This window comes from Tympanuchus pallidicinctus, unplaced genomic scaffold (genome assembly GCF_026119805.1).
Source record: "Tympanuchus pallidicinctus isolate F22 unplaced genomic scaffold, pur_lepc_1.0 scaffold8, whole genome shotgun sequence".
Lineage (NCBI taxonomy): Eukaryota > Metazoa > Chordata > Aves > Galliformes > Phasianidae > Tympanuchus > Tympanuchus pallidicinctus.
The window spans coordinates 5095125-5112471 of NW_026294802.1; the positions used below are offsets into that span (position 1 = coordinate 5095125).

The 17347-nt window shown below is 44.8% G+C and overlaps 1 protein-coding gene across 7 annotated transcripts in view; it reads right to left on the reverse strand.

The window, feature by feature from the left end:
- Positions 1 to 448: 448 nt before the first annotated feature.
- DENND5B (DENN domain containing 5B) overlaps positions 449 to 17347 on the reverse strand; it is a 108784-nt gene continuing 91885 nt past the window's right edge. For all 7 annotated transcript variants that reach the window (XM_052669050.1, XM_052669049.1, XM_052669054.1 and 4 more), the window contains 9 exons: positions 15134 to 15262; positions 13854 to 13975; positions 12664 to 12809; positions 10896 to 11014; positions 9744 to 9931; positions 6437 to 6519; positions 6157 to 6283; positions 5184 to 5358; positions 449 to 4359 (listed from right to left, as the gene is read on the reverse strand). In XM_052669050.1, the coding sequence (XP_052525010.1) occupies positions 4176 to 4359; positions 5184 to 5358; positions 6157 to 6283; positions 6437 to 6519; positions 9744 to 9931; positions 10896 to 11014; positions 12664 to 12809; positions 13854 to 13975; positions 15134 to 15262 (1273 nt within the window). In that variant the 3' untranslated portion in view covers positions 449 to 4175. The remainder of the gene's footprint in view (positions 4360 to 5183; positions 5359 to 6156; positions 6284 to 6436; positions 6520 to 9743; positions 9932 to 10895; positions 11015 to 12663; positions 12810 to 13853; positions 13976 to 15133; positions 15263 to 17347) is intronic.

Here is a 17347-nt window from a genome sequence, read left to right on the forward strand (position 1 = left end):
CTGCCTGCATTTTCCAAACCAAGAGATAACCCCATAGAACCATAATCATAGGATCATAGAATGACTTAGGTTGGAGGGGACCTTAACAATTACCTCCCTGCTGTGGGCAGGGCTGCCACTCAGAAGATGAGGAATTGGGAAGCACAGGGAAGGGGCATTTCTGAAAATCCAGTCCAACTTGGAAAAGCCTTCACCTACTAAGCAGGGCATTTCATTATCAATCTATTGCAGCTTCCTTGTTGCCAGCACCCACCTGCCTCTTCTCTCTCACCCTCTCTCATTGCGGTGTGTGCTAGCAGACAGAACGGAGGGCAGGAATTGCATTCCAGCTCTCTGATCCCATGTTTGAGTATGAGAGCAACCCAGGTGCAGGGGAAAGGCTCACATCAGCTCTCCGGCTTGCAACTCGACTCTAGGTTCTTCTGCAAGGAGAAAGCGACACCAACCATTATTCTCACAGTTTTATTTGTAAAGGACATAGCATGAAAAGCTGTATTTCAATGTACTTCAAAACCTGAAAAACCCATGTCAGTTTGTGATATGTATGTTAAAGTGCTTGATAGAACAATACTTCTACTAATGTTGTCTTGAAAATAATCCAGTTCTTATTCAGTTAGTAGTAATGTAAAGACAAAATATACTTAATGGAGACACTGAAGGGTCATTTGAAGCCATACAGGGCACATCTGTACATTTCAAGTGTAACACACAATATTTCCCCGTAAGATGCACACCTTCATTTGATTGAAAGAAGGAATTGTCTCAAATATGCCTTCGCACAACTATTCTAAAAAGACAGCTTTGAACAGTGATTCCTAATTACACATGCCAACTCAGAATAAACATGAGCAGATTTGTCACTAGACAGCAGAACTGCATTCGCTTCAGAGAATTATAAATACAGGTTTTGTACACAGTGAGGCATTGGATTCTCTGACTCCTCCCAGTCACCATGCCAGATGTGAGGATAACAGGACTACGCAAACTCAGACATCTGCAAACAGGTATTGGGTAGAAATTGTTTTTTAAAAGCAGATACCACAGAGCTTTGGTCTTTTCCCAGATTCCCTTTCTCAACCAATGAAGGTGCTTTAACACTGAAGTAAGAACTGCGTTAGCTTAGAAGGATCCTGATAGGTTTCTCACTCTAGTGGGCAGAATGATTTCTGTAAACCTTACAGAGAAAACCTCACAGTTTCCAACAAACAAGGTAGCCTACAAAAAAAAAAAAAAAAAAAATCATACATGACAGAATAAAAACTCCCTACGAAGAATCGTACTCCCAAGGTTGTCAAATGTCCCATCTCCTGAGAAGCAGGGACACTCTGCCGCACCCCTCAGCAGATCTTAGGGTGCTTTATTGCCTACAAAGAACTGTTAGACAGACATCACTTTTATCATATTATTAATCTGATGTGAAACTTGACATAAAACAAGTCAACGCTCGCTAAAAAAGATGATGTGAAACCGTGTTCAAGATAAGTGCTAAAGGTTCCTTAATGTAGTTTGAAATAGGGAAAGTCCCTGTTTTGAATTTTCAAATGTCTCAGGTTTTGACTCATTTTAACTTCAGAAATACTTCATCTTATTGCCCTTTTTGGAGCGTACATTCACCCATTTCTGACCTTTAGAGGTGCCTGTGTTTCTACTTTATCCTGCTCGCACGTAACCCACGTCATGTTGGGCAAACGTCATGACTGCTTAAGTCATAAATAAATACTAATCTGAGAGCCACACAGCAGTGTACTTTTGAGAAGTATCCAGCTAGAAAATGCAGATGCTGTTGCAAAGAAATCCAAGCACTAAAGAAGTTGTTATTTCAGTTAAATGAAAGCCACTTAGGCTGGGCTGCGCATGAAAAAGTCATATATAGCAGTCATTAGACATAAAATGCCTGAGTTGTATAAGAAATCAAAACACTGCCTAAGCAATCATTACCAAATAATTCTGCCACGCAGCTTCCGGTGCTAAACGTATCATTTACTGGTAGGGGAACACATTTTCAATTGCTGCTGTAAAGTTGTCACGTATCTTCTGTGGACTTTAAGCAGTCTTGTCTGGCCGCTCAGAAAACCCTCACACCCTGAATTTCACCCTCCTGGAAACGTAAGAGAGATGTCACAGAGTTGACTCTGGCTGCCAACTCACACCACCGCTCACAGCCTTTACATCAGTTGCTCACCATCCACAGTGGTGACACAGCAGTGCTGCCTGCAGTGTCTGTGATGAGTTCAGTCAGTTTAAGAAAGTACAAGCACAGGAGGAAGGAACAGCAATTAGAAGCTGGAACTCCCATTACAGTCAATGACTTCCTGACTTTTTACTTCCTTAAAAACCAAAACCAAAACCAGTCTATAACATAAAACTCTCCCTTCTATTGAAATGGAGTCACATGAAGAGTTTCCTTCTGGCCAGGAATGTGATGCAAACCTTCAACACCAAGAATGCTGCTTGAAGAACTGAGCAGTCAAAGGACCACAGGAAAGGAGAGCAGCTTGACAAGAGGCAGGTGAGAGAGCAAACCCTACTTTTCATCTTCTTTCCCTTTTCATAGCTCTCTGCCCTTGCTCCACCACGTGTGCACCGTGCTGAGATGCGATGCTGCCCATCATTCCAAAGCCCCTCCTAATGCTGCCGGCAAGCACAGCCAGCAGCAGACAGTTACAGTACCACTCAGGGCTTCCCCAAGCCACAGCTTATGGCTCCAGCTGTGAGACATCCAGGAAATCCTCTGACAAAACGGCCAAGATCAAAGCAAGTAAACAAGTTCCAGCAGACACCTATATTTAAACTAACCTGCACAACTGGAACTAGATGAAGTTAACGGTGCCCTCAGACTCTTACAACTCCCAAACCACAAACAAGGAAAATACACTCTGTTTGCTGCATGGCATCTGATAATTTTAAATGCAATCCGTTGCTAAATTTTTAGCTTTGCAGACTTCAGTTGCTCCTCGTTCCTCTTCAAGACCATAGCTATACAAACACACTGTATTACTAAAAGACATTAACTGGAAAGAATGTAGGAGATGCTCAAAACACCAGCTTTTTTCTCCTTTCACATCATTCCCTTTTTTTTTTGTACCTGGATAATTAAACAAACAAACAAACCCACCAAAATAATTAAAGGTCCTGTACTTCTAGGAACACTCGTCCTGTGGGATAAAGGAAGACTAGTAACCTGTCAGCATTTCAAGACCAGCTCAGTATCGCAGCAACATTGGTGTCTGCAGCAATGATTCTCTCAAGTACAGCAAGAATTTGGTAGGAGCCAAATTCCTCTAGATGAGAGGGATAAAGAAAAAAAAGCCATCCACAGCACAAGCTGGCTGGGGGTAATGGGGAACCACCAGAACATACAGAGAGACGAGGAGCAACAGCAAGCAAGCCAACAAGCCATCGTTTCCCTTCTCCAGTACCACTTTATCAGGTCTCAGGCTCCAAGGCTCAGCTCATCTCCAGTGTTTAAGCATTTCAGCTCCTGTGTCCTCTTCTGGAGATCAACAGAAGTGACACAAAAGACCTTTACAGAAAAAAAAAGAAAAAAAAAAGACAATTCACAACTTCTGTGCACTGAAAGGGCTGGGTCTCTGAACAAACAAAAAATAAAGGGAGACCATGTACAGCAGGATAAACAACATACACTAACATTTCCAAGAGTGAGACAATCACAATGGCTACATAAGGATATTTGCTGTATTCATTTGCAATACCTGAAAAAAGCCCTGCTGAGTTTGCGCCGTATTTACACGTTGATTGGCTTCTTCCTTGCAAGCAAGTAGCAGCATCCCTTCCCACCGCAATCCTTCCCTCCCCAGCCCCTCCCCTGGGTTTAAGCTACTCACAGTCAGAACAAGAACATTCAGTCTAAGAAAACTTTCTTAGAGTAATATAATTTCTTAAAGAAGATAGCGTATTTACACACATCTAAACACATGAAAATACTCTATTTTATACTAAATTTCTGTTTCAAATAAACTACAATACTGCATCTTAGCTTTCCTCAGCCTTAGAGGACAGTCCCGACGGAGCACAGACTGGGCTTCCTGCTCCCATGGGAGCCAGCAGCGGTGCCTTGCAGCGATGCGCTGCCGTCGCGTTCAAGTCCCGACAGGTCTCCCAGTTGTGGTTTGCTTGCTTGGGAAAGGAATAATGAAGTTCTCAGCAAAGCCATGCTAAACATCCACTCCTTTAATGAGCGATCCCTCTAGGACGATGTTGAAGTCTTGCAATGTCTGTAGGACTCGGATCAGGGAGTTGACAGTCATGCGGTCCCGTAGCAGGGCGTTCTCCTCGTACATCCTTGTAATGAGTGGGCATTCCGCAAGTAAGGGGATCCACTGGGGCAGCAAGTGGTCCCTGCCAAGGGAGGAAAGGAGTGACTGCAGCACAATGAATAACACATCTCACACTGACGTGCTTCTCCAAGAACAGCGCCTACAACACTCAGTCTCTGAGGGCAGTGCACACTGGACATAAAAGCTTCCTGCTTAATCAGAACCCACAGTTAATAAAACAGAAGTGATTGCCTCTAAAGTAGGAACGAAAGTGGAAAGATACAAGCAAAACTGGACAATTGACTACGAAAGAATTCAGCAATGTTTTCCAATCAGGAACAGGGTAAGCAAAACTTGGGAAAAACCCCAAATTTTTGATGATGCTTTTTCAGCTGTTTTTCAGATTATCCAGGTACTTATTTCTAGATATACCAGCTCCCCAGTAACATACAGCTGAGTCTCTCTCCTCCCTGCAAGAGCAAAACAGGAAGCATCCAATGTGGGAGGAAAGATAAACCTAGAATAGTTTGTCAGAATTATAACACACATCCCATTTTCACGGGCAGTCATTCAGTGAAGATTTAGAAATGCACCAATTCTTGTAAAGAAACTCAGCTTTCCCAAAATCTGCACTTCACCAAAAGTACAGCTTCAAGACAGATTTCATGCATACAACTGCCAAGTGAACAGGTATATTAAAAGCTAAAAACATTCTCAGAGGTTTAGATAGCAGCTGTATGTTGTTACTGCTTCTTTGCCATGATTTTTTGTCTACTATTAAAGCTGTCTAAAAATAGGTACTGGTAATAGAAGGTACAAGATCTCTTAAAATGGAAAAACAGAGGTGGCAATAACAGTAAAATGTCTAGCACAAGAGAACATGCATAACAAAAAGCAGTGAAGTACCTTGTCCCCAGGCAAACCAGAATTTGGAATTTGCCATCCTTTCCAATGTTCCTTGGAGCTGTATTGATGGCATTCACATAATGGCAGAAGGTTTTGCATGACGATCTCTGAAGCAAAAGGGCCTCCTCGTTGTCTCCAATCTGGTCACTGGTTTCAAAATAGGCAACAGCTTTCTCTGTGGTAGGGAAAAAAAATCAGAACTCGGTGAGAAGTAGTGAAGTACTTCAGTACAACCAAGATTTACCCTACCCTTACCCAAGGGAGCCCTTGAACAGCCTGCCAAGAGCGACTGCACAGTTTATGTATAGATTCCTCACCCTGAAAACAGGAGGTGGGTGGTGATCTCCACCTCTGCTACATGGCTGCGGTCAGCACATTCACTGACGCAGGACACGTGTAACATCAAGGAGCTGCACTAGTGCCTATGGTTTCATTGTGATACCATCAGCTTTGAATTTTCACTTTCTCTGAAGTAAGCGCTTACCCTCAGGCTAAGAATCTCAACCTGTCAGCATATTTTAAGGGAATAAGCATGACTTACATTACTGTAGCACAGGCCTACAGATAGATATCACCAGAAGACCAGTACAGCGGTTAGCTCTGAAACAGTTAGAAATCTAAACTTTTCACTCCCTGAGCCTTCTCAGCTCTTCTTCCAATATTGATTGCTGTCCTACTCCAACCTCCAAGCCACTCCAGCTCACTTCTTTTTCTGGGCAGGGAAACAGTTGTTTGAACATTCATCTATGAATATGTGACTAGAACCTGAAGTGCTCTTAAATTTCTGCAGAGATTCACACTTACTCTTTATGTAAAGTTCTGTATTTCTCATCTACTCTGTTTCTTATTCCTTTCAAACAATCTGGATTTTGCCAGGCAGGAATAAACAGCATCAGAATCCCAAGTCTGTACATAAGTAGCCTTTTTCCCTAATCTTCATCTCCTTCTACCTCCAAATCACACACCAGCTTACCTATGAAATCCCAGATGAAGACGTTCTTATGAAAAATGCGAGCTGATTTGAATCCGTGGTGGAAGACCTGCTCCAGTGCTGCAACCAAGCCATTCTCCCCACACAACAGGATGGTAAGGCTCCCTCTCTGTGGGAAAGGGGGAGTCTGTGAGAACAGACTTGTCCTGTTCATATGCCAACAGGCTGAAAATCTAAAGGTTAACAATCTCTACTAGTCAATTTCTATTTACAACTGTATTGACACCTGCTGTAGATGACAGGTAATGACTAGCAGAAGTACCTCTTTCTCTGGCTTGTGAAAATGTTTCACAATATTGTTCACAGCTTCTCCAATTCCCTCTTGGATCTGTCCTGCGTTTGGCTCTGTGAAACCATGGAAAAGACACTAGATGAAGATATCAACTTAACAACATTTATCAAATTCTCATGATGACATAGCTTGAACTACAGGAGTTATTCTGTATCTTCAACAGGAAAGAATTCAGGCAGTCATTTGTCTTGAATAAACTCAAGTCATAATTATAAGCAACTAAGGAGCAATCCCGGAATTGTAACATAAATTGCCATACTTAAAAATGCACAACCTGAGGGTCTGACTTGATAAATGTTTTATTTGAGCTAATCACATCTTGTTCATCTCAGACTGCAGCAATCCTCTGATGAAGAGACATGGGCTGGAAGGTTGCAGGCAAGACGTTTGACTCGCTTCTCTGCAACTCATGCCAGAAAACCCTGCACCTGTGAATTCCTGATTTGAATCCATGATGAGCCACAAAAAGTAACTGCTTTAGATACGTGACTAGTCATTGTACCAGCGTGAGGAAGTAGAGCCAAGAGGATACTCCTTGGCGATATTTCCAAGAGAAAGTTATCTTCAGTATTAAAATGTACACTCTATTCCTGCTCTGAATTGTTATGCTGTGTGTTTCTGCAACTGAGTGACTCTATGCTTCTACCTGTTACCATTTCATCTTCTGCAAGTACCTCCAAAAATTTATCGAGTTGCTCACACACACAGAATCACAGAATCATAGAGTTTGAAAGAGATTTGGAGTTCATCTAGTCCAACTCCCTGCTAAAGCAGGTCCTGCAGAGTAGGCTGCATAGGAATGTGCAAGCAAACAACCTGCTATGATATGAGCACTTGGTATGAAAAAGCAAACTTGATGTCAAGACTGACACCAATTTGTACTGCATCCAAACTAGAACAAACCAAAAGTGTCCCTAAGTTTCAGAAAGTGTATACAAGAAGATAGATTATTGTGGAGAGAGCTAGCATGCAATTTTTATTTTCCCAGCTCTATCAGCATCACAAAGGAAAGCCACTGAATGATGAAGAGTACATGAATACATGTATTTGAGCACCAGCAGAGACCAGTGTGGACTTGTACCTAGATTCTAATCAAGCACATCTGTGAGATTCAGACCACTGAGTGGGGACTTAATTGGGTTGTGCTGTGGGGCTGCTGACAGTAGATCTTAGTGCCCATCTGCAGAGTCAGTAAGCATACAACTGTTAGGCTTAGTAAGATTATCACGGCGGAAAGATAAATAAAACAAATGAAAATGCTCACCAGTGTTATAGACGTGCAATGAACTCCACAAGGAGCAATCTCCAGAAAGACATCCTCCCTCAGTGGCAGTCAGCCCTTAAATGGGCTCTAGGAGAGGTGGAGCCAGGCTCCACCCCTTCTTGGTAACACAGGTGAATTGCCTTCACTGGTGCTCCCACAGCTGACTCATTGCTTGCCTCAGGTGGTCAATCAGAGGTTCAGACTGTGATCAGCATTTCCCTAGCTCTGCCTGGCTCAGGCAACTGAGGCACGCAAGGTACACTTGCAGCAGTGGATGTAAGTGGGTTGGGAACACAGCCCCAGGGTGGCTGGCAGGATTTGCTGCTGAGGGATTTGGGCATTGCTGCTGCCCACCTTAGGGACAGCATTGATGATGTCACCTACATGACCCGTTTCCACTAGCCTTCTTATGGCTGTGCCTTCCAATAGGTAAAAAAGCAGCTGAGCTGTGCCATACGCAGGCCAAAATAACGAGTGAGATCAGATGACGATTACCTTGTCTGCAGAACAATTAGATAACAGCCTGCAGGATGAGCAGGGGCCTGCAGAGCTGGTGCTCATTGCTCCAGAGTACAGCTTCCAGCTGAGGTCTGGGCTGCCTTTTTCAGAGAACACCCAGAAGACTCTGACCTTCTGCTCCAGTGGCTCCAAGAAGAGATCATAAGGATCTTGATGATGAGAGTTGAGAGGTACTTGAGGGAACAGTGCACTGTTGAGGGCTTCCTGTGTATGTTAGGGTTCAACCAGGCAGCCTTACTGTGGGGGCTGCAGCTGTTCATCAAAGAGCTGACAGTGCCCTTTGTGAGGGGCTCATCACTACCATCACAGCCCTGTATGGCCTCAGAGCTCTGCCAGCAGCAGGACCACCAGGATACCCATGCTTCAGGAGGACAGCCATGGACCCCAGCCCCATCGCCTCTCATCAGAGGCCTCCTGGGCTGCTCTGCCAGCCCTGCATGCCCCAGTGCTGAGTAGCTCCCCAATGCCCTCAGTGGGAGTCCCAGACCTTAATCATTTTGATGATTATTCTGTGATTTCTTTCCACATTTTCATGTCACAACGTCACTACAATTGTTACTTTGGAAGCATGGAATAATTCAGTATTATTTTGCCTGCTCTAGCTGTGGTACCCCAATTCCTTGCAGGAGTATTGGACTAGATGGCCTTCAGAGGTACCTTCCAACTCTAAGGATTCTAAGATTATATGATTTTAGCAAGTGATGACCTCTACAGTCTCTGGTAGGTCTGAAAAAATATCTCCTGCAGCTCAAAACAAAAACAAATTATTGGGCCTTAGTACCCCCAGACCTAAGTAAATACTCTGCAAGGAGCTCTGATGCCTACTCCTTCATGCACGTGAAGAGCTGCAGTGATGATTTTTAGTTCATTTACTCTTGGAAGCTGTTTCCTTGCTTGACCTTTCACCAATCATTTCATCTAATTTCACCAGAGCTGAACAGATTTATGTATATGATCCACAGCGTGTACTGTGCTCACCTGTATGCTGTAGTGAAGAATGGTGCATGTAGCGAAGCCCTCACAGCCCTGTACCCTGTGTTATAGCCACTGCCACTATTCTCACAACCTAATGTGAGGAACATGAAGCTGATGTCCCCACACTCTCTCTGGAGGTGGGTCCTCTAGAGGATGGCTCACAGCACCTACATTACTTTGAACTGACCCCCAGAGGTGCATGTCTGTTTGCTGACTGCAGAGAGAGAGCCAGGAAGAAGAGCAGCACCAGCTACTGCAGATTCTGCTGCTTCTTATTCCCCCATCTTATATTTCCATGCTCCAAGGGCAGAGGTACATTCTCTCTCAACTGTCAGAAGAGGAGAATGAAAGAGGCAACATTCACCTCCACAAAGCAAGCCGCAGGCACAGAAATAGGAAAAACTGAAGCTTGCAGCTGTTCCTCTGCACCAAGCCTTACTCCAGCAAAAGCTGTCCTGCTCATAGCTGTCCTGACAATGCCCCCTTCTCTAGAGCCCTGGGAGGAAGGACTGGACTTACTGGTGTTCTTTCCTGTGAGAGAAGTGATGCTCAGCCGCCGAGCTGTGGTAGGAGACTTCTGCTGGGGTGGAGTACGGCACTGCTTTCCCAGCTCTTCATCAGATGTGGAGGACACCAGCTCTCCAATAAGGATTCGCTCCAAGCTGCCGTCATCAACTCCCTTTCCCAACCATCGCCCGCAGGGAAACCTACCGAAGGGCCAGCAGAAACACGGGTCAGTCACATGGGTAGGTAGCTTTATCTCAAAGACAGAGGGACAGCGAGCCTCCATTTACACCGCTAGAGGCAGGAAAGAGCCCTTCACAAACCAGAGCTCAGCAGGCAGTATTCCACTGCACCGCAACTGAGAAGACCAAACCAGAGAACTACATTTGCCTTCCCTTAAGGAAGGGGAAACATGAAAAGCTAGCATGAAAGCACTGGCAAACATGAAATACTATACACTTATTTAATGGGACACATGTAGCTCTCTGCTGGGTTATTTTTCAGTTGCAGCCACACAGCAGTCCCAGTGAAGTCTACACACACATCTATGCTACCACTGCTTGTAGCTCCTCTTTCCCCCATACTCTGCCCCCAACTCTAAGCTCTCGAGCTCACCCTTCTGAGGGATAATTTTCCAAGTTCAATTCAGTCTAATTTCTTTAATTTAGAAAAAGAACTATTTATCCAGACGTTTTGTAAAAACAATGGTGAGTTAGGAGATAACGTAATGTATTTGAATGCAACAAAACAAAACAAAAAATCTCAGCCCCAAAAGCCCAAAGATTTGCCCTAAACTATCATTCCAGCTCTTGGAATGTAAAGATGTGCACAATGTTACCATCCTACATTAAATCAAGAGATTCAATTATTAGATGTAAACATATGAATCACTTCAAAAGCATCCATACCATCTCTCCTATCTCAGAGAGATGTAAGGAAAATCCTGCACTCAAGCCTCATTTAATATTTATCAGATTATTTGGCTTCCACTAGAGCTTCTGAAATGAGAGTCGTGGGTGGGGAGACCAACCCAGCTCTATCAGGTACTTTAATCAGCCCATGCTGCTCCACCATAGTTTTGCCCAACTGAAAAGACGAATGCGTTCTTGCTTTTTCTAGACTGATAGTAGGAATTTCAGACAAAGAAAATCAGAACTAGTTGCTTACTTGTATGTGTGTCCTGTTATTTCGTTTCTGACCATGACACAATCAACCAACCACTTGGCCAGCAGCCCTGAGTTGTCATGACCAATCTGAACAGTCGTCAGCTTTCCTAAATTCTGGCACTGAAATAAATAACAGTTTTTACTTCATTTAAAAAAAACAAAACAAAACAAAACAGACCACCCCCTCCACCACCACATGCACACATATGGTCCCAAATGTATGCTTTTCTTCAATTTCCACTGATTTACACAGCAAGCATTTTCAACCAAACAGGCAGAACATTTTGAAAAGCAGAATAATCTGTTTTATTGTAAGACAGGAGAAAATAAATACTGTGAAATAAGAACTGTTAAAAGATTATGAAGAGACTACATTCTTTATTGTGAGAACTCACTCTGAGTAATTCTGAGAAGTGTTAATTACAAACATCTGAGCTAAATTGATACAAAGGTGTGCTTTTGTGGAAGAAATAGACCTTCAGAAGAAACAGCTTCTCAAAGCTGCATTTTGAGCATACTGACCTTTGTTTGAAAGGAACCACCCCACACTCCAACACAGTCTCTAAATCCTTCCTTATTTTCAAAAATCAGCTTGCTCATTGCTGAGCAAGACAAAAATAATCCTCATGAGGCAGAAGGAGAAAAAAAGGACTGTGAATTCCAGCGCAGTATGTAATTGTAGGTGGGGCTGCCTGCAACGTCTATTAATGTTAGTTACCTAAACACTTCCCTTACAAGACCTTGGGTTTTTTTGTTACTGCCAAACAAGCAGCTTGGGCTGACGTTTTCCATAGCGTGTGGCTACGCAAATTGCTATTTCTTACAAAAACTTCAGCCAAAAGAGTATTCTTTTGAAGAGTATTAGTATAGCCCATCATTCTGCTTGTTAAAAATGTGGAGAGCTTTACAACAAAATATTAGTGTTTCAATAAGTCAGGCACTATACTATGCTTTTACTATTGTTGCTTAAGATCAGTCTGCACATGCTCAAAGGATGCAACTTTAGCAGATTTTCCTACATAATCACTGCTTACTGGATATGGTACAGCCTGGAGCTACAGGTGCCTGACTGAGCTTTTCCTGCAGCCAGAAGCTGCTTTGGGGTGGCACCAAGCCAACCTATACTACCTGGTGTGTGAGAAGGCAGAAGGAAGCACAGGCAAGTCCAATGCAAAGAAGTAAACATATTAAGCACTGAGAAAAGAGCCCAGGCAGAATGGCAGCTCTACAGTTTGGTTGTGATAGTACCTGATGCTGGGAAATTGAAGAGCACAGTTGTCAGACTGCCTGGTTGGAAGGGATGTAGCATTGTTAGACAAGGAGTTGCAGCAGCAGGAGTGGAAATTTGGGACTAGCCAGAGGCTGGGAGGGACCACGGTGGTGTTAAGTAGGAAGACAAATTGAAAGAAAGAAACTGGAAGGGAAATGAGAAGTTGTAAGCGAGCCAGGAAAAGGAAAATTTGGATACCTGGCAAAACTTGGAAGGGAATGAGATATGGCAACAGAGTGACAGGGTGAGGAGTGGAGCTCTGGGCTGGGACAGGGGCTGCAGCTCAGCCTGTGATTAAAAGGCAGTATGTGTTGAGGGGAACTTTCACTGAGCACAGGGCGGGTGAGGAGCACACCGTGCTCCCAGTTTTGAGTTTCCAGCTACCTTGAGAACCTGGACAGAATCTGAAATGTTCTGCTCTCAAGACAATAAATCCTCAGTAAGCTAATGTCTGTGTGGAAGTGTGTTTGAAAGCAAAAGGGAAAGAGAGCACACTCACCTCAAATGTCATTTCTAAGAGGTTTTTAGGAATCTGCATGACGCCCGTGTCTCCTAGCTCTCCCGAAACACAAATCCACGGGTTGGATGTGGTTATTGCATTGCTCAGTTTTTTGATGGGGATTATCACCGCCCTGTAAGGGATCACTGCGAACAGAGAGGAAGGAAACATCAGTGTTGGATCTTACGCCCCCCGTGGTAAATGCGACCCATGGAGCAAAGCGTGCCCTTCCCTTGAAGGTCAGCTCCCGCTTCACGTCCCAGCAGTGCCGGGGCCGGCTGGTGCCGCGCGGGGGTGCTGGAGGGCCGCGCTGAGCCGCCAGCCCGAGGCGGGTGTGAGGACTCACATCCAATGTCTGCTCTCGTTCTTAGAGGAAAGGAAGGGAGGGGGAATCTTCGAGCGTTTAAGGAGACAGGGAGAGGTTTATGCCATACGTTGGAGCACAAAGCGCCTCGCGGCTCCTCCTCCGAGACCCGTCTCTGTCAGCCTGCGGAGAGTGCTGGGTGTGCTTTTAGGGAATGGCAGAGGGAAGCATTAGGATGGAGAGGGCTTGCCGAGGAGGCAAGATTAAAGAGACTACACAATGCAGAGAAGAAAACCAGGTGCTGCAGCACAATTTGCTGATTACCCTCCTTTGTGAGGATGCTCTTATCCTGCACACTCCCACACAGCCTTGCTCTCCAGCTGGTTTCCCACAGCAACACTCAGCATCTATGAGCTGGCAGCAACAGCCAAGGGCTCCAGATAAGGGCTCAATTCCTCATACAGTGGCAACAGCAACGCAGAGTCACAGAACGGTTTGGGTTGGAAGGGACCTCAAAGCCCACCCAGCCCCAACCCCCTGCCATGGGCAGGGCTGCCACCCAGCAGCTCAGGCTGCCCAGGGCTCCATCCAGCCTGCCCCTGAGTGCCTCCAGGGATGGGGCACCACAGCTTCTATGGGCAGCTGTGCCACCACCTCACAGCCCTCTGGGTAAAGAATTTCTTCCTGACATCTAACCTAAATCTCCCCTCTTAATTTACAATCATTCCCCCTTGTCCTGTCACTGTCAAGACTGTGTAACAAGTCAGCCCCCTCCTGCTTACAAACTCCCTTCAAGTATTGGAAGACTGCAGTAAGGTCTCCTCTCACAAATCTCAACAGCAAGAAATTTTTATTCAGGGGTAAAATAATTCATTCTCCAACTCACCAATTGTGGTGAAGACGCTTGTGAAGCAAAAGTAATCCACAGCATTGAGTGAGAGGAGGTGATACAGAAACTGCTCCCGTTCTTCCTCGCAGCGCAGGAAAGCATAACGCTTGTAAAGTTTCCTGGTGAAAAAAAAAATGCATTGCTGTTTTGTTGAAAAAGTACCAAAGGAAGAGTTGATCTACACAGCAGGTGTGAAAAGTGAGATTCTCCACTTCATGCAAGTTGCCAGAAAACCACAGAGATCACTCACCCTCTGTGCTACATGTGTTTTCAGACCATGGTGATTCCCATGGTGCTGCAGCAGAGATATAGAGCTCATCTCATTGAAGGGTCAGTTTTGGTTTTGCTGCAAAGTGCAGATATAAACTAGTGCTGCCCACAACCTGAGCCTAGACACAGCAACCCCATTTAAGGCTCTTCAAGCTTTCCCACCATTATCTTCCATGGGATGTATCTTCCCAGAACTGAATAGCCATGTCTAATAACTTAATCTTCCTTCTGCTTCATACTCCAACAGATGAAACCAAACAGAAAGCACCAGACCGTCTAGAACCAAGCAGCAACCTTGCTGCCACCCTTCCAGGTCACAACACTGGTTGCCCAGAGCAGTGCAAAAGCCTTTCAGTAATTAACCTGGTCCAGCTCAAATGAGGCATGCGGCTCATCTTTAGCTGTTCACTCTTTGGCAGATTGCAGTACTTGTTAGCTTCCAGCATAATCAAGCATGCAACTCATCACCACACCAGTTCTGCTAAGAACTGCATGCAGTAGTTTGGACATTTTCCTTACATAAGTTGTTGTTTTTTTTTTTTAATAGATTGCTTTGAGAAAACAAAGTCAGGAAGCAGACAGTGCCTGTGCTTGCAAAAGGAGACAGAGCTGGGAGTGCTGTGTGGCTGGGAGGGCTGGCCTCCCGCCCAGTCCTGCTGCAGTTGGGATGTGTGCCTGCTGAAGTCGTAACACAGCACTGCTGTAAAAAAAAGGCTGCAGCTTCACTTGCTCTAGATTGTAGGACTGTAAGGCTGTGAAGTGGCTTGGTTCAATGCACTGACCCTAAATCAAACCTCTTTTTCCTGAACATTAGTCTACTACACAGAGAAGTGGACTCTTGCCCTACTGGGGGGGGCAGAACCTCCTCCACAGCCTTTCAGTCTCTTCTGTCTGGAAACCAGCAAATCCAGACAAGGCACCAGGCTGTGCAGTGAGCCTGCATGGTCCCTAAGCTCACCAGTGAGGAAGATGTGGAAAGAAAGTTGGGAGAATAAGGGCCAACTTACTTGGCAAGTGGCTGGTTGGAAAGCAGCTGCTTCAGATGCTGAGACAAAAGCTTCTTCTCCAGAGAAAGCCTTATCCACGCTCGGGCTCGCCCCACATCAGTCTTTATCTCACTCATGTTCTGAACATGTCTGAAATGGATGGGAAAATAAATAATAATGAATAATATAGTAATAATAACAATAATAATAGATGAATCATAAAAACCCTACATGTTTCAAGTGGTAGCATCCAATGTGACGCAGCAGCTGGACTGGAATATGTTTCTTGATTTAAATGCTGCAGGACAAACAGAACCAAATCCCATCCAATCCCTGCATGTGACAAGTACAGCAGAAGGTTGTGCAGTACAAAAACTTATATGAAAATCATTTATAGAGGAGTGGTCCTGCAGAGCCCTGCACCACACAGCATGGCACTGAGACCCCCAACAGACCTTGGCTGGCCTGGGAACAACAGCAGGACCTCCTGCACACAAGTTCATTGCTAGTGCCCTACGTCAGCTGCTCTGTGTCCCAATGCCTGCTTAGCTAAGATGAGCAGGGGTAGAGCTGCACATCCCTGCACTGCCTGCACTGTCTCTGCAGACGCTGTTCCCAATTTAAAAAGGAAAGAAAAATCCAACTCAAAACAAACAACCGTCATCCACCTCTGAGACCCATTTATGCTACAGTAGGTACTGACACAAACGGGTATGTTGTCTGTGAGGGCAGAGGACAATAATATCTTAGAGATCCTTCAAACCACAGCCTAGTCTGAAGGCTCTAACAAACCAAATGGGAAATTCAAGGAAAAAGAGGGTTATTAGAGAAAACCCGTCACAGGCAGAATCACCTTTTCAGGGACATACAAGGCCCTCATGTTGTAATCTGCATGCCACATGCTTGGTTTGTAGGAAAGCAGAACTGTGCCACTGGGGCTTTTTTTCTACAGATTTGCCTTTCTTTTTTGAAACTTCCCATATTTCAGGTTGGAGAATGCCAGAAACTCCGATTTGAGAACACAAGAAGAGGAAGAGAACTGTCATGGCAGATTGAAGCTGCTTCCAACCCCCCCCCGCTTAGTTAAATAAATAGAAAGAAAAATGAGTAACAGTTCCCAACAGGGGAAAGAAAGGGTTGCAATTTCTTAATTTACACACAGCTTGCATGGTAAGTGCAATTCAGCCCTCCCAACCTTCGTGCCACGCTCCACGTACCATCAGCTGAATCTTTGTTGCCATTGTCCTTTATTGCCCCCCATGCATTGCTGAGTGTTAGGAAATGTGGCAATATTTACTCCAAAGAAAATCTAACAAAGTCATGATCTGACTGATGCTTTCAGTGTTCACCAGTCTAGTCTCACTGTCTTGTGTTTTTTTTCCCATCTGTTTTCTCTCTGCTTTATATTTAGACCCTGCATTATTGGAGAAAACCACTCCCTTGTTTGTAGAGCTTCTAATGTGACAGGAATAGGGCTTTAGGAGCAAATCTGCAGTGTACAACTTAGTGCTGTCCATAAATGCATCTTTGCTCTGAACAAGTGAGGTGGATACCAGGCATAGCTCAGCAGCGCCCGGTGCTGTTCCCTGCTAGGCTAACCTACCTGAATTCTCAAAACAGATCAGTACTGGCAATCCCTGAGGAGATGTCTGCATCATGCTGCTCTGTGCTCTATGCACACTTCAGGAATATGTGGTTGATAAGAGCAATAGGAGCTTGCTGGCGGTAAAACCTAGGTCAGAGGGCACAGCATGCTCATATACAAGTTCTTGTCCTTTGTAAGCAAGCTCACGAGCCTCCCTCTTTCAGCAGTGATGCCTCATAGCTGAATCACTGCAGAGATCCTTGTTCCTGGCTCTGGAAAGCCCTCTGTGACAGCCTCTTCTTGGCTTGGAGCGGGGCAGCCAGTGTTAGAGCTGGCAGCCCACACAGCTGGGCACATCAGAGACAGGACATGCACTCCACTCAGTTACACAGCACTGAGATGCTCTCTTCAGACATTTCTTGTCTTCTGAGATGGGAAGATCAAAGCACAGACCATCTCTCCCCCCTTCTTCTTGGCTTAAATTACATCTAATATGAAATGCTGATTTATTTTACTTTGAGTAGATTCAAATACAGATGGACTTAACCGTATTCCATGCATGCTCTATGCCTCTTCATTACTTGTTTCTGGTTGAGACCAGATTGGCATAAACTGTGCATTTGGGAAAAAAATGCAGGTTGGCAGAAACC